The sequence below is a fragment of the Glycine soja genome, chromosome 6, assembly GCF_004193775.1.
Source record: "Glycine soja cultivar W05 chromosome 6, ASM419377v2, whole genome shotgun sequence".
In the NCBI taxonomy this organism is placed as follows: Eukaryota; Viridiplantae; Streptophyta; class Magnoliopsida; order Fabales; family Fabaceae; genus Glycine; species Glycine soja.
This window is the reverse complement of record NC_041007.1, coordinates 5,810,981-5,838,979: the sequence shown is the minus strand read 5'-3', so window position 1 is coordinate 5,838,979 and position 27,999 is coordinate 5,810,981. Positions and strand designations below refer to the sequence as shown.

The following is a 27,999-nucleotide window of genomic DNA, read 5'->3' as shown; positions in this document are numbered from 1 at the left end:
GACATCTCACAGTTTCATACTCTTTTCATTTCAGGTTCCAACCCTTCTGTCTCACTCTTTCTTAAATTCCAATCATCACAGTTTCATACCTTCATCTTGTGGCGAGCCAAGCAGAAAATTCACACGCCTCAAATTCACCCAGCAGCTTCCGATGCAGTGAAATCGCAATCATCATCATCATCATCATCGCAGCACAATGGGGAGAGAAACGGAAATCCTCTCTCGCCTCGTCGCGAACCACCTCCACCTCGCCCAATTCGAGCCCCTGCGCGGCGTCCTCCTCGCCCTCCGAGCGCGAAACCGCGACCTCGCCCGCGATATCCTCCAAACCATCGTCGCGCGATCGGGTCGGGTTCCCAACGTCGCTTGGTCGAGTTCGTGTCCCTCTCCCGCGCTTCTCACTTTCTTATCCACGCTCGAATTGCTGCAAATGGACAACGCCTCCTCCGCGTGGAACTTCGACGAGGAAACGCTGCGTTTGCGCGCCGAGTTTCTGCTTCTAGTTCAGGATTTGATCGATTTAGTGTCCGAGTGTGATGGAGAATGGGGGAATTGTAGGAGTGTTTTGGATAGGGTTTTGGAATTGGGCGTGAAGAGGTTGAGAGTGGACGCGGATGGTGAAAATGAAATTGACGGGATCGGAAGTGGGAATGGGAATGCTGCTACTGTGGTTGAAGAAGCAGAGTTTACGAGTCTGAGGAAGTTGATTTTGGAACACGCGCGTGTTTTTGACGCGCTCTGTGTGAATGTACACAGGCAAATTAGGCACTGGGAGAGTGAGGATTCGGGTGAGGGAAGTGAGGAGTTGGAAGAGGAGGATGTTAAGGTGCTTCGCGGGATACAGAGGACGGTTCAGGTCGTTCATTTGGATGCTATGAGAGAGAGTCTTGAATCGGGTGATGCAGAAGGGGCTGTTTCTCATATACGGTTTCTGCATTTTGATTATGGAATTGAGGAGCAATCTGAGTACCGGTATGCCCCTACTTCATTCCCTTTTGCAAACACATGCAACTTGTGTGGTTTTGTTTTATGTCTTTCTTGTCTAGTGAATTGTCCCTGCCTTTTGTCTTTGAACTTGATATGCATGCATTTGCTTAGGGAATTCGGATTATTCTTTAATGAAGAAATTAGTTTCCCTTTTGACATTATAACAACAACAACATGGAGATATAAAGTTGGTTTAGTGGTGAAGGGAGAAGGGAAAGGGGAGAGGTCGCTGGTTCGAATCCCATCGCTAACAAAAGCTAACAATTAACATTTGTTGATAAAAATAAAAACCCAGCAATTCAAGCCTTATCACACTAGGAGAATCCCTTATGATATTGAGTGAATAAAATAAAATGGTGTATCGTCAACTTCAGGAACAGGAAGCCATAAATCTATTTTGGGAATAGATTTTGTACTTTTGTTTCTAGATTTTATTTGAACTATGAAAACTTCTACAGTAAGCAAATAATGTATATTTATTCAATTCATTCTTATTTAGTTGTATGTTCAATGGTATGGTGGACTCTTTTCTCAAAATCATCATTATTATTTAGGAAAAAGGAGAATGGATAATAGAAAGAAAGGAGTTGAGGTATGTTTGGGAGGAGAGGAGGTTAGGAAATTTTACTAAAAATAAAAAAGTAAAAGAAGACACTGAGGCAACGTAGCTCGAGAAAGCAGTTGTAAGGGTACCCGTCTTTTTGAATGTTTGTAATTTAAATTTAAATTCATGTAAAACCAGTCATGACCCATGATTAAGCACCCTTAAAGATTCAATAATTCAAACCCTATTCTCCAAATTGGAGGATTCATGGAAATATTTAATTCCTATCCAATTGCGTGTAAGTTTACAATGTTCCTGTGTTTTTCTGGGCTTTTCCTCCCTTTTTCATGGATATAATCAGTGTCTTGAATGAATGATAAATCACATGCCATTCTTTTATTTGTTTTTAAGTAGTTAAGGATCTTTCTTATTCTTTCTTAATTAATTGTATTATATTTGCTTTTTTAGTTCCCTTGCAACATTTTCGTGTCCTAGATGTTCATACCCGCTTGTTTTCTAATTCTTTTGTAGCATAGTTTTGAAAGATCTTCTGAAGGTTGTCTTATCAAGAAGTGAGAAGATTGGGGACACGCGCAATCAATTGCTACAGATTTATAGTGAAGCCATTTCATCAAATTGCAGTGATATTGTTCAAATGTTGCAGGTCAGTCTCCCTTCTTTCTTCCTAGGGTTTCATTTGTATAATTCTTTCCTGAAGATATTATGTTAACAAAGCCTTCCGTTAGTAGCATACTTCGATTGCTGCATGGTATAGGATTTATTTATCTTATCACATTCTTTCATTGCTCAAGAGTTTTATCTCTAAGCTTGTTCATATGTAAATTAATTAACATTCAGGAAGTGGCAAAGTGACCCAATCACAAAATAATAAGAATCATATAATTCTGAAACACCTCATGTTAAAGAAAGCATGCTAAACCATTGTTCAGGCAAGCAGAAATTTCTGGAAATGCGTATGGTCTTTTAAGAGTCATTTTGATGATTTATTAAAGCATTCCAACTTCTGGTAAATAAGGTCCTTTACTGAAAACCATCAATACATTTTCGGTTGTCTTCCTCTTCCTCCCTCCATGAAACTAACTTGGAGAAATTGATTCCACAATCACTCGTATCAGTTCAGTTTTTCACTTTATTATGGGGTTTATTCTATTCCTTTATTTAAAAAAAGTGGCTAACCATTGATAATACAAGTTTAAACCTATAGAGCCCCCCTATAGCCATTTAATAAGATTTTTTTTGTTTGTTTTTATATTAAATGCTTTTCTTCAGAGCATTCATGACGAGTTATTGTCTGAAGAGATTGAAATGGATAGAGTTCAAACTGAAAACTTCATTCCACATCCTCTTGTACGTCTTCAAAGATATTTGGAAGAAGTGAAGTCTGGTAAGAATTCAGATGATAAGGCATTATTCCTGAATGAGGTAATCAGATATTGCAAGACAGATATGTATCATTATGCTCGTGTTTCTGGACTACATGTTCTTGAGTGTATTATGGATACTGCCCTGTCTGCTGTGAAGAGGGAGCAGCTGGATGTAGCTGGCAATGTATGTACCCATTTTTGTTGTCTCTATGTATCTTCATTTGTATAAAAGTTGATATTGTATCAATTGTTACATGAATTTCCAACATAAGTCTCCCTACTTAGGCACTTCTTGTTTGTGGCAGGTCCTCCAATTGTTTCCACTACTTCAGCCTTTGGTAGCGACCATGGGTTGGGATTTTTTGGCTGGTAAAATAGCAGCACGGAGGAAATTAATGCAACTTCTCTGGACAAGTAAGTCACAAGTTATTCGGCTTGAAGAATCTTCTCCTTATGGTAATAAAACAGATGAGGTATTTTTCGCCTTTCATGTTTCAAAATGTGTTTTTATGGTACTAAATGAATGAAAAGGTGGGAAACTTTGCTGAAAAAACTGATTTAATTTTCTGGCAGATGACTTGTGTGGAGCATTTATGTGATACCTTGTGTTATCAGCTTGATCTTGCCTCTTTTGTTGCCTGTGTGAATTCTGGCCAGCCTTGGAATTCAAAATTCTCATTAATGCTTTCTGGAAAAGAGCAACTGGAATTTAGAGACGAAGATACTTATTCTGATCCTTTTGTTGAGAATTTTGTGCTGGAACGACTTTCGGTCCAGAGTCCTCTTCGGGTAATACTTTATGTCAAATGGATGGGCATTGTATCAGTATGCTTGGAGTTCTTGCCTTTCTTTGGAAGGGCTACAATTGTATATAAAAAATTACTTATGTGATTTGCTCATATGTAATCTTATTCCTCTTTTCACTCAATTAGTTCCTTCTTTATGGGATGCGGTTGAATATTTGAACTTTATGCTTTTTTTTTTTACATGATGGTAAGTATAGCAGCAATTGCTGGGACTGCCTTTATTTTTATTATTACAATTACAATGATCTTGGATGGTAACATACATTCATTCTTTATTTTGGTAACAGTGTGTAAACTATCATGTGGCTGCAAATTTATCGATGCTATTTGACAATATTGTACTTTTGACGTTTACATAGCGGATATATATTTATTGATGAAAAGAGAATTGATTAGGAAAGATTATGTTTGTTGATATGTAAAATCATAAAGGACAATTACTCAGCCTTAAATAGAACTTAATCACTATAAAATTGCAGCCTTTATTTTAAAGGAAAATATATCAAAAGTTGATAATAACATCAATTTTTTAATGAAATATTTGAGAATTTATTTTAGATTTATTATACTATGAAATTTGAATGTTAAATATGATAGCATCATCTTCTCTGTAGGTACTATTTGATGTTGTTCCAGGCATAAAATTCCAGGAAGCCATTGATTTGATCAGTATGCAGCCAATTGCTTCTACTGTAGAAGCCAGGAAGAGGTGTGCTTATGATGTCTTTTCTCTCAGTGTTTGCTTTTAGAGTCATGTTGATATTAAGACAGATATTTCCCAAGTGGCTGTTTGTACTGAGTTTGTTTGTCAATTCAGTAAGACACATCATTATAAGAGTATATTTTTCATAAAGATTAACCAGAAAAGGAATACTTTTTAGAAATATTTTCATTTCGGAAACAATCAACCAGTCAATTGGTACTGAGAAGTGAGGATTCATTTTGTTGTCTTGTTTGCATGCGTGTTTGTACTTAATAAACTTACATTTTGATTGGAAAATAAAGAAAGAAATCTATTTCCTATCCTAGATGTACCATTCATTTATTTTTTTCTTTTAGGAAAAGGAAATTTTATAAAGAGCTTAAGAGAAAAGTGAAATGAAAGTGTTGAATATATATATAAAAATATCTTTCAAAGTCCAAAGCTGATAGAACTGGTATCATAACAGTGAGAAACATTAAATATTAACTTAACAACAGGGAATTCAGGGAAGAACTCCTCAATTTACAGAAAAAAAACTGACATGGCTAAACTTCAATGGTTTGCACCTCCCAATGCCCAAAGGTCACAATTCTCTCAAGTTTAGACAATGGATCTCTCTCTCCTCCCTATTTATAGGCAAGATGCCTTATTTCTTCAATCAACTATCCTAACTAACATGTAAGTCTTAGATTTTGGGCTTAGGACCTCAACCCTACAAAATCGACTTATAAGGTGATTATTTCCCGAGCTTTATAAGGACTTGGTCATATCTCTGGTTGATGCGAGATTTCAACACCCTCCCTCATGCTTAGGACTGAACATCTGGAGTGTGGACAAATATGGGTGCCCTAGTAACAACACTTCATGCCTAGGAGTAGACATATAGAGCATAGACAAGTATGGGTGACCCAATAGTGGATCTAGGATTGACTTTGATATCATTTTAGAATTTGGGTATAGGACCTAGCTTCACCCCACAAAACTGCGTTGTAAGGCAAGGATTGTTCAAGCTTTATAAGGACTACATTGGCCTTACTCTAGTTGATGTGAGATCTTTTCTGCACCATTTGATATGCCTTTGGATTTGTCTCAACTGTATCACCACTTTTTTGCACATATTGACAAGTAATCTGATGGCCTGGATTGGGTGTAAGCCGTACTTGTGTGGCCACACTTTCTTGACATTAAGCATTCAAATTCATAATCTCTTATGATTACTATGATGTTTATTTTGCTCTTTAAGCCTTATTTGCTTTTCTGAATTTCCTTCTTTTGACATAGGAAGCAAGATATAGAACTCATGCATATGCGTTATGCTTTAGAATCAACTGTTCTTGCTTTAGGAGCAATGGAAAGGAGTGTGTCTGGCGAAGTTGAAACCCACCAAGATTTGCCATTATTTCATTTAAAGGACTTGCAGAACCATTTGGATGCAATTAGTAATCTTCCGCGCAAGGTTAGTCCCTTTTCAGTTATTTTTTCAAATTTGTCTAATTGGTCCCATCTCCGGATGATGATCATTGCAAGCAGTTTTCTTCATGTAGTTCTGTATACCAAGATTTTCTCATAATTTTATCCTCCTCAGTCCACACATGTATTTTTAATTTTTTCTATATTTTTCTTTTGGGATTGTTTTTTCCCTCCTGACTTAGATGAAACATCTCTCCAGTAGCGAGTGCTATGTGCTGTATTAGGATATTTTGCTAATTGCCTTTCTTTCTTCCTCTCTAATATTACTTCCATTTTAAAATTGAAAAAAAAAATATGTTGTATTTGTATCCTGCAGTTAATTGGTTTTCATTAAAATAAATGTAAGGGAAAAGTTTATGTAGGATATAACATACCATGTATTAGTGACTAGTTGTTGTAAAAGTTATCAAGTAATCTTTATGTGGTATGATTCATCTAAAGAAAAGGGTCTGTGTGACATTGTTTTGCATTTTACATGATGTTTGATCTTCTTTAAATTCTGATGTTTAAAGTGTTTATATCAAATGTTCTAAGACTAATAATTTCCTTTTCCAGTTATTATTATACCGTACTTATCTGATGCCAATTTTTCAATGATGTAGATTTTGATGGTGAACGTCATCATTTCAATGCTGCATATGGATAATATCTCTGTTAACTTGATGCATTGTGGATTACCAGGAAGCAATTTTAAATTATCCAATGCATGGTCTTCAGAAGATAGTTGTTCAACTGGAAGTGAAAGGGGGAATAAAATGGTTATATCTTTTACTGGTTTGCTACTTGATATATTGCGTCATAATATTCCATCCTCTATGATTGAATTAGAAAACACACTAGATGATGGTGTAAGCACAACCAGCAGACAGGCCCTTGAGTGGAGAATCTCAATCTCAAAGCGTTTCATTGAAGAATGGGAATGGCGTTTGTCAATTTTGCAGCATCTACTACCATTATCTGAACGCCAATGGAGATGGAAAGAGGCACTAACAGTGTTACGTGCAGCTCCCTCCAAGCTACTCAACCTGTGAGTTTTACCCATTTCTAATGCATAAAATACAATTAATGTGCAACAAAATGTTTATTTTACTGTAATGAGAACACATGAAAGGTGCATAACCACAATAACTTTGTTTAACTTTTTTCTCTTGCTAATGAAAGGGTTTGCTATCTTTTTGGCCCCTAAACTTTTTCAAATTTATGCTTTTAGTCCCTAGTCTAAGTTTTTACTGGTCAAAGTACTTGAACCTTTTCTCTGTTAACACCTTTAATCTTTGTTGTCAAGTAACAACATTAACGGTTAAGGTGACAATGACGTTGGTAATCCAGTGACTTGTTATGCCATCAAGGAGTCTAACGAGATAGTCACTGTAACTTTTTTTTTTGTTTTGTTAAAATACTTTTTTGGTCCCTTAGGATCCGTTTGGGGTGGTTGTGAGTTTTTGGGTTTCAAATGCAATTCTCAAAACAAAAAGTGTTTGGCAAAAATGGAGCTGAAATGCTTTTTAAATCATTTTCAAAATATTTTTACACTCAGTTTCAAAACCAAGAAAAAAGGTTTTCTGAATTTGGTTTTTAATTTAAAAACACACATTTCTCACATTTGACAATGACATTTTGTGTTGTTACCACCGCTATCGTTGTCACCACCATTGCCACTATCAACGCTACCACCAGCAATACTACCTTCGTTATTGCCACCACTACCATAGTCACCAGCATTTCTATAAACACCACCACGCCTACCTTTATCACCGCCACCACTTGGTGTCACCACCAACACCACTGTCACTGCCACCATCGTTGCCATTGACATCACCATCATCATTAGCATTGCTACCACCACCACCCTCAATGTCATCACCACCGTCATTGTCACCACCATCACCACTATCAACAAACCACCTTCATCACCTACCAACAAACCACCTTCATTACCACCAGCACTACCAACAATACCATCTCTATCACCGCCACTACAACCACCACCAACATTGCTGCCACCGCCACCCCACCACCTTCATTGCCACCACCATCGCCACTAACACCCCCGACACTACTACCACCACCACTAATACCACCTCCAATGTCGCCGCCACTATCATCACTAATACCACCACCACCACCACCACCAACACCAATGTCGCCACCATTGGCTGCCACCACCAACGTCGCCACCACTGGCTACCACCACCAATGTCACCTCCACTGTCACCGCGACCACCACTGACATCTTTATCGTCGCCGCTACTGTTGATCACCACTATTACCATTGTTGTCACCAACACACAAAAACACTCTTAAAAACTAATTTTAATACGATATGCAACTTTCAAAATGAGTTTATTTGAAATTTAATCATATTTTAAAAATTGGTTATTTTTTTAAAAACTAAAACTGGTTGTTATTTTTAAAAATTTTGAAACTCAAAACTAAAAATCACCCCAAACAGGCCCTTAATTTATTTAGTAGGTTCAATTTGGTTCAAGTAGGTTTAACAAGATGATGATCCATTTATAAAAATGATGTGACAAGTCACTGAGCTAGCAACATTGTTGTCATGTTACCAATTAACGTTGCTGTCTGATGGTAGGGACTAAAAGTGGTAACGGAGAAAATGTTCAGGGACTTTGGTCATTTTTATAAGAACCAATCTAGAATGTCTTTTGCATTATTTTTATTATTATTATTATTATTTTTTATAAAAATACCTGTATTTATGAGTTACTTCTCTGAGGTCTATAAATAGCATGTGGGAATACATTGATGTCTTAAGGATCTTTTGGAGTCTAACTTTGTCTTGTATAGAGAGAATTTTGGGAAACTGTACTTTGTCCCTTCATATACATAGCCAATAAAAATTAAGGCAATTAATATATTGTTGATGAGAGAGATTAAAAGTCAATAAAAATATTTGAAAAAAGAATAAGAGTATATCTCATTCATATTAAGGGTAATTTTGAAAAAATATGTAAATTTAGGACAAATTTAATGCTAGTAACTAAATTAATTAATTTCTTAATTTTTGTGAATTAGTTAGTTGGTCTCATAAGAAAGAATGGAGAGAGTAGTTCACTAAATGATGGGAGTTTTTATTCTTGCATTTGCACTTTGCAGCGAGAGAGTGATTTACTCTTCCCTGTTGATGCAATTTATAGTTTTTAGTTCTGGTTTCTTTTCTTGGTCTTGGTTCTTCTGTAATAGATTTTGCTAAGAGTATTAAATATCTATGGAGTAATTTTCTATTACCGGTTTTCTTTCTTTTGTTGTTTGGGAAAATTTATTGTCCTCCTTCTATGTACTTATGTCTTAATTGGTCTTTTTTGTCTCCAAAAACTTGATATTGTTTTTTCTTCTGCAGTTGCATGCAGAAAGCAAAGTTTGATATAGGAGAAGAAGCTGTTCATCGATTTTCATTATCTGCCGAAGATAAAGCTACTCTTGAGTTAGCTGAATGGGTAGATAGTGCCTGCAAAACACCATCTGTATGTTCTTATGGTTTTGATTGAGTTTTTCTGTCATATCAATGTGTTATTGAAACATTTGTGCAGGACCTAGTAATTGATTTTGCAATATTTACCTCATGTGTTCCTTTACTAGATGCTATTTACATTTCTGAAAGTGATTTTCTTGCAAGTTGCCATTCTTTTCTGAGGCATGAGGTGAAACTCAATGAGAAGAAAAATGAAAATACCACAGGGGAGGTGAATGAAGCTAAAAAATTCAATTCATCTCTGTATACAAAGCGACAGAGAAGCTTACTTTAAAAAATTGGGTAGAGCAGCAATGAGATATCCTAATAACACTCCTACCCTATACCTTTTGTAAGTGCAACAAGACAACCTTGCAAATGTTGGCTTCTTCCAACCAAATAATACATATAACCACACAAATTGTACACTACTATAGTGTTTTGGCCTTCTCATTCTTGACAAAACCCTTCAAACGTCTTATGAGAAACTACCCCTAGGTCAAAGGACTCATGGTAATTGCCAAGTGCTCCAAACAGATTAGCCCATAAAATAGTAGCAGACTGACAATGAAATATACATGGAAAGTTGTGCCCAAACTGAACCTGCTTTGGAGGATGACTACAAACAAAAGCGAAGTTTGGTGTTTGATAAAGAAATGGCAAGGGTTTGAATGTTTGATATTAAGTTTAGTCTTGTGAAGGCCTATGATTGTAGGAAAGGTTTTGGAGTAGGTAGACCACATATCAGAGACGGCTAAACCCTTAAAACATCCATGGGCAGACACCAAACAGGAGCTAAAAAATTATGGTCATATTCCATAGCAGATTTAAGGGCAAGGAGACACCCTCATGCGTGTTGTGCTCCAACCAGTTGCACTAATTCTGCCAAGACATTTATAATTAACCAACAAAAATTGCTTATACGCAGTGATCATAATAACCACAAAGAGATTGTTCAAAAGTAAGGTGACTGCAACGTAGAAGTGCTGTGTTCTTTCAAAACTGGATTGCACCTAACACAACTAAGGAGAAAGAGCAGTGTGAGGCATGATTTTATTATTTTTGGTTGTTAAAATGGTCATAAGCTGTAAGCTTGATAGGCAGGATACCCCCTTCCCAAATCATTGGTCTGTATGATTTGTCTCTCTCCACACCCTTTTGCTTCTTTTTCTTGATGTATGGAGCAATTTAATGAGCGTAATTCTTATGGGTTTTGTATTATATGCTAAGATATGTAGATGCTGTTATCATTTTCAAATTATCCAATCCTTTTGTTTTATGTAACAAAATATACTTCTTGATTCAGTATTACCTACTCAGTTGAGACTAGTCATGGTTGCAATAATTTGTTTGACTTTCTTTGCATTACATTCTTAACGGTTTCTAATTGCTTGTCATGAATGAGAAATACATATACTTTTGTTGCATGTATGCAGGTTGATGATGTGGTGTCCCTTGTACAGGATCTAGATTTTTCCTCTTTATGCTCCCAGTTGGGTCTCTTGGCTACAGTAAGTGCTTAAAATGTTAAGAGAACAATTTAGACTTTATTATTTCAACTGAGAAGGGACAAAATGCTTTGTGTATGGTTCGTTCTGAGAACGTGAATTTCTTGCCAGATTCTTCTTTGTATTGATGTTGCTGCAACTTCTGCTAAGTCAGCAAAGATGTCTCTGCAATTACTTAAACAGGTGCTGCTATCTTTCTTCAATATATTTCACTCATGTTATTTTTCCCCCTTGACAAAAGAAATTAGATTATCTAAAGGGAAGGGAGAATGGCAAGATGAAATCAAGTAGGAATAAAAGAGATTGCCATGACACACCTAATTAAGGACTTGATTGACATTGTAGAAGTTTACGGATTGTAGGTTTAGAAAAGCTTGTTGACTAGTTGTAGAATGTGTATTTCTCTTCGGGTTGTCCAAGCCTTTATATGCTTTAGTCATATCTATAGTTGATGTGGGATCTCAACACACCTCTCATACCTAGGATTAGACAACTGGAGTGTTAAGATTGTAGGACTGAATTTTTTAATATTGCATTGAGAAAGCTACGAGACCAGGTATTTCTTCGGACAATTGATGGTGGCCCATATCAGATCTATGGTAGGCTCTGATACCATATTGGATTTAGGTTGGGTCTAACTCAACCGCAAAATCTAACTCATGAGGTGAGGATTGTCCAAACCTTTTATAAGTTCTTTAGCCATATCTATAGTCGATGTGAGGATCTCAACATACATTAACGAATAGGGTGAAGCCAATTCTTGTCATTAGTTTTATTTCTTCTTTTTATGGAAGAACTTGGAAGTTGTAAACAAGGGAGAGATTGTTATGTTAGAGTAAAAAAAGTAGGAAAATTTTTCATATTGTCTGGAACTAACCGTTGTAGAAGTATTCATTGTACTGTTAGGTAATTTTTTACCAAGAATGTAACCCACTTGGCAAATTTTATTTTCATGATAAGCTGTTGAGTCACATTGATATCTAATCCTTCTTTGGTCCTTTACTCTTATAAGCTTTTGTCCTGTTGACTTCATGTTGTTTTTTTTTATTATCCATACAATGCGCAGGCCGAAAATATGTTATCTGATATATATCCAGGAGGATCTCCCAAAGTTGGCTCCACGTATTGGGATCAGATCCTTGAAGTGGGAGTCATCTCTGTGTCAGGGCGTCTTCTGAAGCGCTTACAGAAGTTCTTGGAGCAGGTGAGGACTTGAATATTATTTAATGGTGTAAGAATCACTTTCAAGAAAACCAGAATGTCCCTTACAATTTGCAAGCTATAGTTCCTTATTCTGATTTTAAGCAGTGGCACAAGCCAACTATATTACTATGTTAGCTTTTGTTATTTCCATTATGGTGATTGTATATGCAGATACAAAACACTTTCTTTGGCCTCGGTTAACAGTTTTAGTTTTTGAAGTTATGTGATTGCCTGACACGGTATCATAGGTTCTCTGAGCGATTAATTTAGAGTTCAATACTCTCTCACTGAGCAATGCAAATTTAGTTCCCTCTGTCATCTGCAGTTTATTAACATTTTCAATTTCCTTTTTATTGTGATTTTCGCCTTACATTTTGTGGAGATTGCGCCAAAATTCCACCTATACTTTTATGCTCCTATCCTATTGAGAGTATATACAAATGCCATACCAAAGTAGTACATACAAATGCTGTGAAGAAGGCTGTGATCTTTGTTATGGTTTTTATATGATTCACTCCTCCAGGAAAATCCTCCAACACTTCAGGAAATCCTATCTGGGGAAATTGTCATCACATCATCGAAAGAGTCCCACCGGCAAGAGCAGAGGGAGCGTGCTCTTGCTTTGCTACATCTGATGATTGAAGATGCTCATATGGGCAAGCGGCAGTTTTTGAGTGGTATCTCTTTCTTTCTTCTTTAATGGTGTTGTTGTTCGGAAAAAATTTATACTTATAGGTATGGGTATTTTATTCTTCTTTCTTAATATTAATTCTGGCAATAAGGTAGACTCTTTGCTCACTAAAAGAGTTCTTAACAGAATTGAAGAAGATGAGATAAAGAGAATAAGAGAGAAAGAACTTTTAGAATCAGAAAATGTTATTATGATTGGGCAACTGATTTCTGTTACAAAGAGAAGTATATATAGAGTTCTAGAACAGTTAGTTATTACTAACTAACCTTCTAACAAACTCTCAACTAACACTGACACTTAACTTAGAACTAACTTGGTAACTGTCATAGTTAAGTGAGTATACAGTTGAATACTGCACCTCCCTTTCTACTACTCTAATACTCACCATGTGATATACTTATATGATTATAATACATTTTATACTAAAATCAGGTAAGCTCCATAACCTTGCAAGAGCTGTTGCCGATGAAGAAACTGAACCAAGTACTACTAGAGGTGAAGGATTGTATGCTGATCAGGGTGTTATTTCCAACAGTGACAAGGACATTGTACTTGGGCTTGGGTTAAGAGTTGTTAAACAAATACCGTTAAGTTCTACTGGAGGAGAGTCTACCCTGCAGTCCACTGGTTATGACATTAAAGATTCTGGGAAGAGAATATTTGCTCCCTTGAGTGGCAAACCCATGACTTATCTGTCACAGTTCATTCTTCATGTTGCTGCAATTGGTGATATAGTTGATGGGACTGATACTACTCATGATTTTAACTTTTTCTCCATTGTTTATGAGTGGCCTAAGGATGTAAGGTTCTCAAAATATTTAAATTATTTGACAGTGCTTTATTTTAGACATGACAACTACTGTGATTATGAATATCTTAAACAAGTTTCTGTTGCACATGACATCAGATCTATTTTCACAACCAGAAGTTATTCTTATCTCTCTTTGACCCCTCTGTACTGCAGCAATTGTACATTTGTTTTTTTAAAATATACAGAAATGGGTAAGTTATAAAAAATTTACGAATAAGTGTAAGTCGTGTTTTGTAACATGACTTGTTATATATATATATATATATATATATATATATATATATATATATTTAATTTAAATTACAAAAGTCATATTTTTAAACATGACCTTTTTTTAATTTTTTTTTTATAGTCATGATTTGCATCATGACTTCTGTTGTGATTTTTTTTTTTTATATAAAAAAACCTCAACTTCTGTAATTTAAATTGATACACACACACACACACGTATATTTGTGTGCGTGTATGTACTATTTATGTATCACAAGTTGTGTTTTGAAACACGACTTGCCCATATTTTTAATTTTTTGAAACAATTGTCCCTTTGATGTTAAAAAAACCCTGTACTGCAATTGTAGAAACACATGGGAATTTTGCAAAATTTTGAAGTATATTATTTTTAAATAAAGTAAAAAGCATGTTTTATTATTACATATGTTCAATATTTACAATATAGTTTTTATTTTGAAATAAAGTAAAAACATGCTTTATTATTACATATGTTCAATATTGACAATATTTGTATTTACCTCTGCAACCATTTCAGCACTCTCACATATAAATAAAGGCTAAGTGTTTAATATTTGTTTTTCTTTGTGAAGTCATCTCCTTTTGTGTCATTTTTTTATTATAAATTTTCGTGTTATATGTATTGAGCATATTTAGCTTTGGTTTGATTGCCTATGTTTTACTGTTCTATCTTGCAGCTTTTGACCCGTCTTGTTTTTGAAAGAGGCAGTACTGATGCAGCTGGGAAGGTAGCTGAAATTATGTATGCTGATTTTGTACACGAGGTGATTTCTGCATGTGTGCCTCCAGTTTATCCTCCTCGGTCTGGACATGGATGGGCATGCATTCCAGTTGTTCCTACATTCCCTAAAAGTAGCTCTGACAATAAAGTGTTGTCTCCCTCATCAAAAGATGCAAAGCCTAATTGCTATTGCCGCTCTTCAGCAACGCCTGGAGTGGCTTTGTACCCTCTCCAGTTGGATGTGGTGAAACATTTGGCAAAAATATCCCCAGTGAGGGCTGTTTTAGCGTGTGTATTTGGGAGTAGTATACTGTACAACAGCAGTAGCTCATCAATTTCAAGTTCCTTGAGTGATGGATTACTACAGGCTCCTGATGCAGATCGGTTGTTTTATGAGTTTGCTCTTGATCAATCTGAAAGGTAGCAGTCCTATGTGTGTGTATTGGTTGGCATGGCAGTTTCATATGTACAATGTTTAGTCTGAATCTTAATATTCTTAGATACTTAATCATTAATGCAAAATATTAAAACTCTTATTCTTTTTAATAGCGATAAATTTTTCATCAAGTATTTTCTTTTGTATACCATGTTCACAAATGCACAATTTACAGTTTTTTTTTTCAGATATAAATAACATTATACATCTACCATTTCATAACTTTATATGATGAATGTACGAGTTGGGGTATGTCAATTAAGAATTATTTTAGTAGGTCATAGTAGTTTTTACTTTTTCTGAAGCTTTTCTAGTAAATCCTTTCAGATGGAAGGAAATATTTCAGATCCTTTCATAATGTGATCTCTTTGTGGGGTTTTGGTGCTTATGGATGGAGCATAATGCTAGAGATTTTCTCCATACGTTTCTTTGCCCACATCTCATGTTAGCATTGTGCCCTTTTTTGATTTTGGGGACTCATTTTGCCTCTATGGAATTTTTTTTTCATTGTGCTTCTTATCTTCTATAAATTCTTTTACTTAAAAGAAGCCACAGGGGTTGCATGCCATCAGACAGTGTTATTGAATAATTAGTTTAACCTTTTCTCCTGATGTGCAGGTTCCCAACTCTGAACAGATGGATACAGATGCAAACTAACCTCCATCGAGTGTCAGAATTTGCTGTAACTGCTAATCAAACAGTCGATGACGGCAATGTTGAAGCAAGAACTTCTGTTAAGAGAGTTCGTGAACATGACACTGAGACAGAGTCAGACGCTGATGACATTGTTAGTAGCAGTACAATCCCTGTAGCTCTGACAGACCTAAATAGCCATGGGATTGAAGCCACAGATTTCTGGCTTGATTCCTCAAAATCTGAAACTGCTCAAATTGACACCACAGTTTTCCTTTCTTTTGATTGGGATAATGAACAACCATATGAAAAGGCAGTGGAACGGTATTATAGTTCAAATTGTTGTTCAAACTATAGTTTTTTTTTTCAAGTTTCATTAAACATCCCTGATTTAGTCAATGTTACTTCATATTAGTTATTAGTGATGCCATTTTAATTGCAATTTAGCTTCATTCTTGTAATCTGAACTTTGCATTGACTTCAAATTAGAATGCCATTGTTAAACCTTTTTATTAAATTGTGTTGTTTGATAAAGACAATGGGGGTAAGTATAAGTAGAGAACATGCATGCTTTTAACCATGATCTGTGTCTACCAATTTTCTGAATATTCTTGTATTTTCTTTGTTCATAGTTTTTGTGCTTAAATAATTATGACTTGCCTTTCTTAGCAATTTACATGTTACAGTGTTCTTTGTGCTTCTGTTTTAGACTAATTGATGAAGGAAAGCTAATGGATGCTCTTGCACTTTCGGATCGCTTTCTGCGGAATGGGGCCTCTGATCAGCTTCTTCAGTTAGTCATTGAACGAACAGAAGAAATCCATTCAAATTCTGCACAGCGTCAAGGATTTGGAGGACGTAATATTTGGAGCAATAGTTGGCAGTATTGCCTAAGGTTGAAAGACAAACAGCTAGCTGCTAGATTAGCACTGAGGTTTGCAAATAATTTCCTTTTCATGATTTTGTGGGAAGCAAGTTTATGTATCTGATGAAGGGTTTATAGGAAATGCTAGCAACACACTTTTTAAATTACTCTTTTCAACAAACTATTATTGGGTGAATTTCATGTGGATGAGTGGATCCTACTAAAAAGAGAGTAGCCCTAAGGTTTTCATGATTTTGTGGGAAGAAAATTTATATATCTGATTAAGGGTTTATAGGAAATGCTAGCAACGCTTTATTTGAAATAATCTTTTCAACAAACTATTATTGGCTGAATTTCATGTGGATCCCACTTAAAAGAGAGTGGCCTAAGGCTTTTACTCTGGCCCATTTGACATTCAGCAATAATATTATGTTGGAAAGAGTGTGCTGCTTGCATTGTTCAAGGGTACTCTTGTGATTGGCAATTCCTTCCGTTAGAAATATGAAGCCATTCCTAAGCCTCCACCTAACAGCTTAAGTATGACCAAATGGTCAGGAATTCAGTCCATTCTACCTCATTTTTCACAAGTAAAACACATTATTCTCGTGTCCACCTAACACTTTCAAATGTTTTCTCTTTATTTATTGCATGTTTATAATTATGATAATTATTAGATTGCGTTATCCTGTGATGTCAATTTTTAATTTCAAAATTTATAATAGGTATGTGCACTCATGGGAATTAGATGCTGCTTTGGATGTTCTCACAATGTGCAGCTGCCATCTTCCTGAGAATGATTCTACAAGGAAAGAGGTGAAGTTATCCACTTATTCTTCTTTAATACTCTATTGCTATATCAATATTGCTACTATGCTTTGATTCCTGGATATTCTTAAATGGTTTATGTATCTGTACAAAGTACGTACCTGATGTAGGCTATTGGGTGCACATGGGTACATTTTTGCTATTAAATGTAAGAGAAATGGTATTAATACTATTTCTCTTACATTCAATACCTTTGGGAACATCTTGGTCAAGAATTGCAACGAGTTTGACATCACTCACGTACAAGGCAGCCATGCAAAAGATCATTTTTTGCTTTAAATTAAATAAACTGCAACTTTGTTTCTTCAAATCCTATGCCCTCTTAAGGAATTTTGCATTACTACATTTATTTATGAAATGATGACTTAATTGTTTATTCATTTTTATATTTATACATAATATACTCTTCCTCCCATACATGTACCCTTGTTTTAACTTTTTCCGCATATCTTATACCCATGCCTTTTAGTCTTAATTGACATGATTCGTTGTGATATTTAGGTTTTGCAAATGAAACAAGCTTTGCAGAGGTACAGCCACATATTGAGTGCAGATGATCATTATGCAAGCTGGCAGGAGGTTGTATTCTGTTGTGAACTGTTACATCTCTGATATGGAAATGCCATGCCAGTTTTATCATTTTTTCCAGAAGTTTATATTGTTTTGTCTGTGTACATGATAGCTTAAATTAGAACTGCCTGTAAGTGGTATGTCAATAATATATTAGCTTTCAAGGAACATATTTCACTTTCTCGATTTCCCTTTTTCTTATGGCAGCTCATATCCTTAAAATATGTTTGTATTTCAGGTTGAAGCAGATTGCAAGGAAGATCCAGAGGGGCTGGCACTTAGGTTAGCTGGAAAAGGAGCTGTTTCTGCTGCACTTAAAGTGGCAGAAAGTGCAGGATTATCAGTTGATTTACGGAGAGAATTGCAGGGGCGGCAGCTTGTGAAGCTTCTGACAGCTGATCCTCTTAATGGAGGAGGGCCAGCTGAAGCCTCACGCTTTCTTTCTTCGTTAAGGGACACAGATGATGCTTTGCCAGTTGCTATGGGTGCAATGCAGCTTTTACCCAATTTGCGGTCAAAGCAACTTCTTGTAATCAAGCATTTATCTAGCTATCTTCCCCCTGTTCAATTATATAAATTTCTTTAAACTGTCCTTGTAGATTTTTTTAACTCCGTCCTCATCTCAAATGACCATTTCACTATGCATTATTTGAAGGTTCACTTCTTCCTTAAGCGAAGAGAAGGGAATCTGTCTGATGTTGAGATTTCCCGGCTTAATTCATGGGCTTTAGGACTTCGTGTGCTGGCTATCTTGCCCTTGCCATGGCAGCAAAGGTGCTCTTCCCTGCATGAGCATCCTCATCTGATTTTGGAAGTGCTACTGATGAGAAAGCAATTGCAATCTGCTACACTGGTAATTCAATTTTAGCTTCAATATTCACTAGCATGCTTTCCTTTCCATTTACTAATTTATTTGGAAGTATTCATAGCAAAGTTGTCAAAATCAAGATCTTGTAATGCATGTAAAATGTGTGATGGTAACACATTGTAAAATCCTCCCTAAAGTTGTCTCTTTGATCTTCCCTAATGATCCCTCCATCTCTCAATCTCTTAGAATATGGGTTTGGGCCTAACACAACCCTACAAAACCGGCTTGTAAGGTGAGGGTTGCCCCCCACTTATGAAGTTTAATTTGGCCATATCTCAAGTTGATGTAGCCATGTAGGACTAAACCACCACTCTTTAGGCTGCAATTCAGGTAACCTCCAAAGAGGCCACAACCAAGGTGAGCTAGGGGTGACTGCAATTAAGACGGCTTTCCAACACAATATTGTTTAGGAATGGTACTGGAAGCCTCATGAAAAACAGAATTGAAATTTCGTAGACGCAAATGTGCAATGATAGTGAAGCATTTAGGATACCCTTGCCTTTATGTATGGCTAGTTTTTGTTTATAATTTGTAATTTTATGCAACATATTCTTTACTGTTCTAGAAGATTACTTGTCTCTCATTCAATGTAATGTTTGCTGGTACTTCTGTAGATATTAAAGGAGTTTCCTTCTCTACGAGACAACCATGTAATTACTACATATGCAACTAAGGCTATTGCTGTCAGTATCAGCTCGCCTCCTAGGGAACATCGCATATCTGTTTCAGGATCCCGACCAAAGCAGAAGACAAGATCAGGTGCCCCACAGAGATCATCTTTTACAAGCAGTCTAAGTAACTTACAAAAAGAGGCTCGGAGAGCTTTTTCATGGGCTCCAAAAAATACTGTGGACAAAAATGCTCCAAAAGATGTTTATAGGAAAAGAAAAAGTTCTGGATTGTCTCCCTCTGATAGAGTTGCTTGGGAAGCAATGACTGGAATACAAGAGGACCGTATTTCATCTTTCTCAACAGATGGGCAAGAGCGGCTTCCTTCCGTTTCAATTGCTGAGGAATGGATGCTTACAGGTGACCCACTAAAAGATGAAAGCATTCGTTCATCTCACAGATATGAAAGTGCCCCTGACATTACACTGTTCAAGGTATAGCATTGGGTTGATATTCTAGTAGTAAAATATCATATTCAGAATTTACTGCTATTTTTTTGTCACTTCATAGAATATTTCTGCATTTCTAAGCTCTGATATAATTATAGCCATCCTAGTTGGGAGTCACTGGGTGCTGATAGTGATAACTGAAGCGATTGTTGTTGCTTGGTGTCTTCATAGGATATACCTGTATTGTTTTTATAAATCTCATTTTGTTTCTGCTAAATGCTTGGGTGTTCACTTTGTAGGCACTGCTTGGTCTTTGTTCTGATGAATCAGTCTCTGCCAAAATTGCCCTTGACTTGTGCATTAATCAAATGAAGAATGTCTTGAGCTCTCAGCAGTTGCCTGAGAATGCATCTATGGAAACAATTGGGCGAGCATATCATGCTACAGAAACATTTGTCCAGGTATTTAATGGGAATAGAGTAATTTATTGATTTTAGTTTTCATCAGTGGTTAATAATGATGGGTCTTGAGCAATATGTTTATTTGTTTTACTTGCACAGTAAGATGACATCATCATTGCGAATGTCCATCAATAGTATTTTGCTTGTAATTAAAAATGCATTTATTAACGTTGAATTTGCAGGGTCTAGTTTATGCTAAATCCCTGCTAAGAAAGCTCACGGGTGGTAGTGAATTGCCAAGTAATTGGGATAGAAATAGAGATACTGATGATGCATCATCTGATGCTGGTAGCTCCAGTGTGGGTAGTCAATCCACAGATGAGCTATCTGAAATCTTGTCACAGGCAGATGTCTGGCTGGGTCGTGCAGAGCTTCTCCAAAGCCTTTTGGGATCAGGGATTGCTGCTTCTCTTGATGACATCGCTGATGGACAGTCATCCGCCCGTCTGCGTGACAGGCTGGTTGCAGATGAACGGTATAGCATGGCTGTGTACACCTGCAAAAAGTGTAAGGTAGACCAATTGCCTGCCTGTCAGTCCTACTCTTATTTATTTATTAGAACTGCTACATTTAAGTTATTATGAGTTTTAAAGAAAGAATATTTCCCTTTAGATTGATGTCTTCCCAGTGTGGAATGCATGGGGTCATGCATTAATTCGGATGGAGCGCTACGGACATGCTCGTGTGAAATTTAAGTAGGTTAACCTTTTTTTTTGTGATAATGCTTTTGCTCATTCATCATCAAGGCTTTGAATCATTTTTAGTGACAGGACTCAAGCACAATTAAATATCATATCTATTTCATTTCAGGCAAGCTCTTCAATTGCACAAGGGTGATCCTGGACCTGTGATTCTTGAGATTATTAATACAATAGAAGGTGGCCCACCAGTTGATGTTTCAGCTGTTCGTTCTATGTAAGATGTTATGCATTTATGCTAGTTGTCTTTTTTCTGTAATGTACTAGAGTTTTTATTGTTATATCTTGTTCAAGAGTCAAGAATGTCTCTAACATTTGTATTATTTTTCTGTTCAAATTTATATTCTTTTTTTTTCTTGGTTAAAGGTGTTGTTCGGATAGTTAGATAACATGATGGTTGGGTAACTGGATTTTGCTGGGAGTGCTGCTAATTTTGCACCTAAATGGGGCTGTCTAGGTTACATATTTGAGCAAAAAGTTATCTGGCATCTAATCATGTGCTTTCCTGTACTCTATTAAAATCCTAAATATGTTTATGCTTTGACTTCTGACTGGTAAAGCTGGTTAATTTTTTTAAAGTATTTGCAATTTTTGCTGGGATAATGGGAAAAGGAAGGAAACCAATGGGGAAAAAATTGGAAGTGCAGACACCTTTAGATCCTGGTCATTGCACAGAAAAAAAAAAAAAAAAAACTGATTATATTTCTGCTTCAGGTATGAACACCTGGCTAAAAGTGCACCCACAATCTTGGATGATTCTCTTTCTGCTGATTCATATCTCAACATCTTATACATGCCATCAACATTTCCCCGTTCAGAGAGGTCAAGACGATCACAAGTGTCTGCAAATAATAATTCTGTGTATAGTCGAGATTTTGAAGATGGTCCTCGGAGTAACCTGGACAATGTTAGATATACTGAATGTGTTACTTACTTGAAAGAGGTGAGTGTAACTCTCCCTTATCTGCAAATAAATGGAAAACAAATGCTCTCATAAATTTAACAGTTTGCTTTATCTTTGGTCAAATTAAATAGCTACACATCATTTTGAAAAATGTTCATACATTATTGGGCTTATGTAGCTAGTCTCTGTTTTACTGTTAAAAATATTTTTTTATTAAACAAAATTTTAAAAGATTTTACTCTGATTTATGTTTTGCTATATATGTGTATATATTGTATAATCTTATTATATTCAGAATGCTTTCTAACCTTTACAATTTGCTTGAAATTTTTGGATTTCCTAATTGTTTCAAATTTTGCAGTATGCACGCCAGCAGTTGCTTGCTTTTATGTTTAGGCATGGTCATTACCATGATGCTTGCTCCTTGTTCTTTCCTCCTGATGAGGTCCCACCGCCACCACAACCATCAATCACGAGTGGAGTGTCTTCTTCATCACCCCAAAGACTAGATTCTTTGGCAACTGATTATGGAACAATTGATGATCTGTGTGAATTATGCATTGTTTATGGTGCTATGCCTATTTTGGAGGAAGTCCTTTCAACTAGAATGTCATCAACTCAATCCCAGGATGCAGTAAATCAGTATACAGTGACAGCCCTTGCTCGTATTTGCCTCTATTGTGAAACTCACAAGCATTTCAATTATTTATACAGGTTTCAGGTATAAAATTGGAAGCAAGGCTAAAATTTTACTGTGGAGTAACCTTCTTTATATATTTGGAGAGCATTGTGTCTGCCTATTTTTGTTAGAACACAAACAGCAATTTAGAGTTGTATACTTGGATTCTTTGTTTTTTTTCAAGAAGCTCTTGGCTCCTGGAATTCTTTCTTTTTTTCCCCTTCCAAATTCATTTGCTCAGTATATTAATCATGTTGTGTTCATTTTGGGATACTTAATAACTTCCCTTCATGCACAACCTTATCCGAGGAAGCAAAGAGGTTGTTTCCATTACTAGAACACGACATGGTTAATACAAAATTTCCTGCATGGAACAAAACTATATTGTTTGTGGAACTTTTATTTTCTGCATGGAATGAAAATTTTCATAACCACAATGACAGGCTTGAATATAATGTTTTATAACTTATAACATTTTTAAAATTTTTCTAAGGGAGGTTTTTTAGTTTTCTAATGATTTACAATATTCAGGTAATAAAAAATGACCATGTTGCTGCTGGACTCTGCTGCATTCAGTTGTTTGTGAATTCTTCTTCACAAGAGGAAGCCATTAGACATTTGGAACATGCCAAGGTATGTCCATAATTTGATTTTAAAAAAAGGAAAGGTAGCATGGTAACTTTTGAGCATGCTCAAGATATTTATGCTTATTTTTATTGAATATATCACTAGTAATTGGCTTGCTTTTCTAAAACAACTTGTTTTTTACTTTTAAGTTGCATTCTTGTAACTACAGGAATATTGAATTCTGTGTTTTTCTTCTCTATATGCTCTGTTTTGGCTACCTTGTTATTTGACTTACGAAGTTAAAAGAGGCCTTCAACTGTCACCCTCAGATCCTTGCACTTGTAAATATTATTAAAAGAACATAATGCAACAAATCATAAAAAGATATTTAATTAACCTTATTATATATCAATTATCACAATTTTGTTTAATTTATGTTGTTCTTTGTTAATAATTCTGTGTTTCTTTGCTTATTGATATAGATGCACTTTGATGAAGGATTGTCTGCAAGGCACAAAGGTGGGGAATCTACTAAGGTTGTCACAAAAGGACTTAGAGGAAAAAGTGCCTCTGAAAAGCTTACAGAAGAAGGTCTTGTAAAATTTTCTGCTCGGGTATCAATCCAGGTAATTGGATATACCCAAACCCAATACTGAAATCTCTGATTTAGTAATTGGTTTCTGAGGACAAATATGACAAACCAATATTGTAACTTAATTACATAAGAGACTAATAGATTTCTATGACAGAAAGAAAACATAAAGTTCTTATTGAATTGATGGAATAAAAAAAGCCACCAATGTTAGGTGAGCTGAAATTATTTATACCTATACACACAAGCACTTAACCATAGTGCACTTATAATTAGTTCTAACAGACTAGTAACTAACTGTAACCAACAGAGAACAAACAAAAAATACATTTGCAATGTATATGGTAATGGACAGTATTATGCCTTTGAAAGAACATGCAAATACATGTGGCTGCTTAGTTGTAGACATGTTTTTGTTGGGAAGCTTTGATTTGACAAGGCACTATCTCTTATTAATATAATTTTCCATGGAATGTATGCTTCTTTGTTTTGGACTACTTGAATAATTCACTTTAATTTTTCTGTTGTTTAATATATGTTCATCAACAGTTGTTTGTCAAATCCTATGGTTATGCAGATTTGTTGTGTTTTGTAGGTTGAAGTTGTTAAATCCTTTAATGACTCAGAGGGACCACAATGGAAACATTCACTTTTTGGGAATCCAAATGATCCAGAAACTTTTAGGTTCGTCTAGTTTTAAGCTTTACTTAGTAACTTTGACCATCCATTTCTCTTTGTTGGAGTTAGTTTGATATCCCCTGAAAGTTCACAGTAAAAAATTTGGGAATGTATTTTTTTTAACAACTTTTTAAAATAAACCCTCCTGAAATTTTCAAACCATTTATAGGGGACTTCAAACTGACTATTGAATCAACTTGCGTAAAAGCTTAAGTTGTTGGGTGAAAACACATGAATATTTTTTAAATATTTAAAATGTTCCCTCACTCAAGAATACGTGGACAATGCACATGTCCACCCTACCTTATGCTGAAATAGCATTATTTAGAAGAATGGGGGTGGCAAGTGTTTGATACCTTGTCATAAAGCATCTATCCTAAAACCTAAGATGTTTGATTAAAACAATTTTTTTGTTTAAATGGATTCTAGAACAACTTAGAATTTAATCTTCCATCTCAAGTATCTTTTGATGTTGTACTTTCATATAGAATTTTTAAGTCATTTGATAATTTTAGGGTCAACCATCATTAGTGTTCTTAATGACTGCTAAGGTTATCTGTAGAATGTTATTTGGATTTGTCCGCTATCCATATTGCATGCATTCAAATGCGAATGCTTTCTCTTGTTGTGACATGTAATATTTCTATTTCATGGTTTTATATAATGACAATAATTACAAATACTCATGATGTATTTAAATTTCAGACGAAGGTGTAAAATTGCAGAGGTTCTTGTTGAGAAGAATTTTGATTTGGCATTCCAATTGATCTATGAATTCAATCTTCCTGGTAACATTGATTTTCCTCTTTACAATCTGGTTTTGTTGTCTTGTGTTTTTAGCTCCACAAAGTGTTGTCGGCATACTTAGCTAGTTTTTTTGTATTGTATCATGCAGCTGTTGATATATATGCCGGTGTTGCTGCATCTCTTGCTGAGAGAAAAAGAGGCAGCCAATTGACAGAATTCTTTAGAAACATCAAGGGCACAATAGATGACGATGACTGGGATCAGGTAATCTAATCACATTTTCATTTTCTCTACTACTCATAAAGAGATTTTTTAATTTCAGTTGAATGATTTAATGTGGCTCAAAAGTTAAACGACTATAACTATTTTCGAATGTATTTGATTCTACAAGCTTTATAGACCTAAAATTCAAGGTAAAATTCCACTAAGAAAAATGGACTTCAGTTCCTTACACTAGAGGTGTTCTCTAACAAAACCCTAAAAGACACTGCAAGACATACAGGGGAAAATAGAAGCAAAAAGGAACATGGAAAACAGGAATCAACACTGGACACAGTGCCACTCCTCCTGCTCAAAGGTTTTGTCTTTCCTAAATTCTTTGATGATTCCCTCATATTTCAGCTCCTTCCCTACATCATTCTTCTCATCGTTCTGCCCATGATTCTCCAATTCCCTCTTGCCAGCCTTCCATATTATTAGTCATTTCTCTAATCCAATCAATTTTTTCATTCCTTCACTCCCTTTCATCCAGTTGAAAATATATGCCTAAATATCTGTAATTTGAATTTGAATAATTTAGGTTTTTGAAATTTTTATTATGTTTTAAATTTTAGGATAGTTTAAATAAAGATAAGGATGTTATTCTTATCATTTAGATTTAGAATGTGTTCAGTTTTATTTTAAGATTAAGGTAATGTTAATATTTGAATTTTGTGTTACACTTTAGTTCTATTTCTATATATAGAGCCCATGAATAAAAGTTTAATAAGCTCCTCCACATGACATATCCCTTATTCTCTTAAAAATATAGTTTCTACAACAAAAAACCGACATCCTATTTCCATCCTTGCCCCCTTATTTTTCCTCTCATTCTCTCATAACCAACTTCCCTTTTCTCCTGTTAGGCCTATCTTTCTGTTTCTTTCCTCTCCTGTAAATGTGTGTCAATGGCCCATCACACCACCAGTTTTTTTATATTGCTTTAAATTATTGTTTTGTTCATGGTAAAACCTTACTCTATAAAATAGCTTCAAAGAGGTTGTGGCATAGATGGACTTAGGCTTTATATTGTCAAAACAGGTAAGGAAATTGAAATGTGCCTTTTCTTACCACTTGAGTTTATGGTTTATTATTAGTGATTCTTGGTCCTGTTACAGGGGGGAAGTCTATATACTGTAACCAGAGAACTTATCTTTAAGAAATATTTTCAACGTTCTGAATGATGCAGGTCTTAGGTGCTGCAATAAATGTATACGCCAATAAGCATAAAGAGCGCCCAGACCGTCTGATAGACATGTTAACTAGCAGCCACAGGTTAGGGCTTTTATCTATTTTTCTTTTTTGTTAATTGGGATTTTTTATAATAAAAAAATTCTCTGATATTTTTATAAATCATTCTTAATTCCATAAAAAAATTTAGGTACAAAAATTTGAAAATCTTATGTCTATTGCCATCTTTCAAAAGAACTAGACAATCAGTTTGTAGCTACAATGCTCTCAATACATGATGCCATGTGCCTTCTCCATAGTTTTTTCCCTGCAACTATTCAGCAACCATTGTAACATGTTTATTTTATTTTTGAATTGGGCATGCAGGAAGGTTCTTGCTTGTGTAGTTTGTGGTCGTTTAAAAAGTGCATTCCAAATTGCTTCACGGAGTGGAAGTGTTGCTGATGTTCAATATGTTGCTCATCAGGTTAACTTTCTATCAATTTTGGCCTCCACCTTTGTTTTCATGTTTCATGACTTTCCAATGGAAAATTAACTAATAAGCTCTATTAACTGCCAAGTGAGGTTTACATAGTGTTTTAATATTACTACCGCTTTCATGGTCTGTAGAATGTATTTTTGCTAATAAAATGTTCAATTTCTCTTAACTTAATACCATTCTTCTTGCAGGCACTGCATGCAAATGCACTTCCCGTGCTAGATATGTGTAAGCAGTGGTTGGCTCAGTACATGTAACCTACTGCTAGAAGCTGATTGTCCAAAGTGCATATTTTGGTCCATTAATTCAACATATATGTCTACAAAGCTGGAGTAAGATCATAACCATTTCCGAAGAGAAGTGGAAAGAACCAAAGCAATGGGAATCAAGTATTAATTGTAAGAATCAAGAGTTCTTTTTTTTCAGTGATTTCACAGTCCCTAGATTTTGTTGAAGTGGGTTTCTTGATCTTGAGGTATATACAAACATCCAAGTTGGTCCAACATATTTGTCTGGTACTGCTACTGTTGCCAGGTTTGAAAGATTGGTGGAGATAAATCATCACATGCCCTACGCAGAAATTGGTGCAGTTTTATCCTTGAATCCCATGCAAACACTAAATTTGGGACCATCTGAATGTCAACAACGATACATGAACTTCTTAAGCACTCAATGGAATTGAACTCTCTTTCAGCCAAGGAAAGTTACTCTTTAATACGGCATCGGAAAAGAGAAGTCTACAATTTTTAGCAAAATAATGATGTTTAAGAATAGAACATTTGTACATGATTTTTGAGCATTTTTCAATGTATCAAAGTTAGTTGTTGTAAAGATGTCATTAATTCGATTTTACGAGTGTCACTCGATAAGACAACGATATTAATCAAAAGTAAGGTGGATCATATTTGCCTGATCTGCCGATTCAATTATATTTATCCCTG

At 35.5% G+C, this 27,999-nt stretch overlaps 1 protein-coding gene across 3 annotated transcripts; it reads left to right on the top strand.

The window, feature by feature from the left end:
- Window positions 1–27,993, top strand: LOC114415046. 3 transcript variants are annotated; one of them, XR_003667306.1, is made up of 37 exons: window positions 1–972; window positions 2,063–2,195; window positions 2,822–3,100; window positions 3,222–3,389; window positions 3,490–3,705; window positions 4,337–4,431; window positions 5,707–5,881; window positions 6,498–6,922; window positions 9,257–9,380; window positions 10,804–10,878; window positions 10,987–11,058; window positions 11,942–12,079; window positions 12,602–12,755; window positions 13,202–13,569; window positions 14,507–14,970; window positions 15,605–15,943; window positions 16,329–16,553; window positions 17,207–17,297; window positions 17,811–17,888; window positions 18,118–18,408; window positions 18,535–18,732; window positions 19,362–19,850; window positions 20,105–20,266; window positions 20,449–20,778; window positions 20,879–20,961; window positions 21,077–21,181; window positions 21,679–21,907; window positions 22,230–22,589; window positions 23,079–23,180; window positions 23,597–23,740; window positions 24,302–24,390; window positions 25,090–25,172; window positions 25,280–25,395; window positions 26,579–26,664; window positions 26,947–27,046; window positions 27,250–27,456; window positions 27,593–27,993. XR_003667306.1 is itself a non-coding variant. In XM_028379550.1 (36 exons), the coding sequence occupies exons 1-36, from the start codon at window positions 197–199 to the stop codon at window positions 27,313–27,315; spliced, it is 7,428 nt and encodes a 2,475-aa protein (XP_028235351.1). In that variant the 5' UTR covers window positions 1–196; the 3' UTR covers window positions 27,316–27,993. The 3 variants fall into 3 exon arrangements, 1 of the variants encoding a protein (XP_028235351.1); XR_003667307.1 differs by having other exon boundaries at window positions 768–972; window positions 2,068–2,195; XM_028379550.1 differs by having other exon boundaries at window positions 27,250–27,993.
- Window positions 27,994–27,999: the final 6 nt, after the last annotated feature.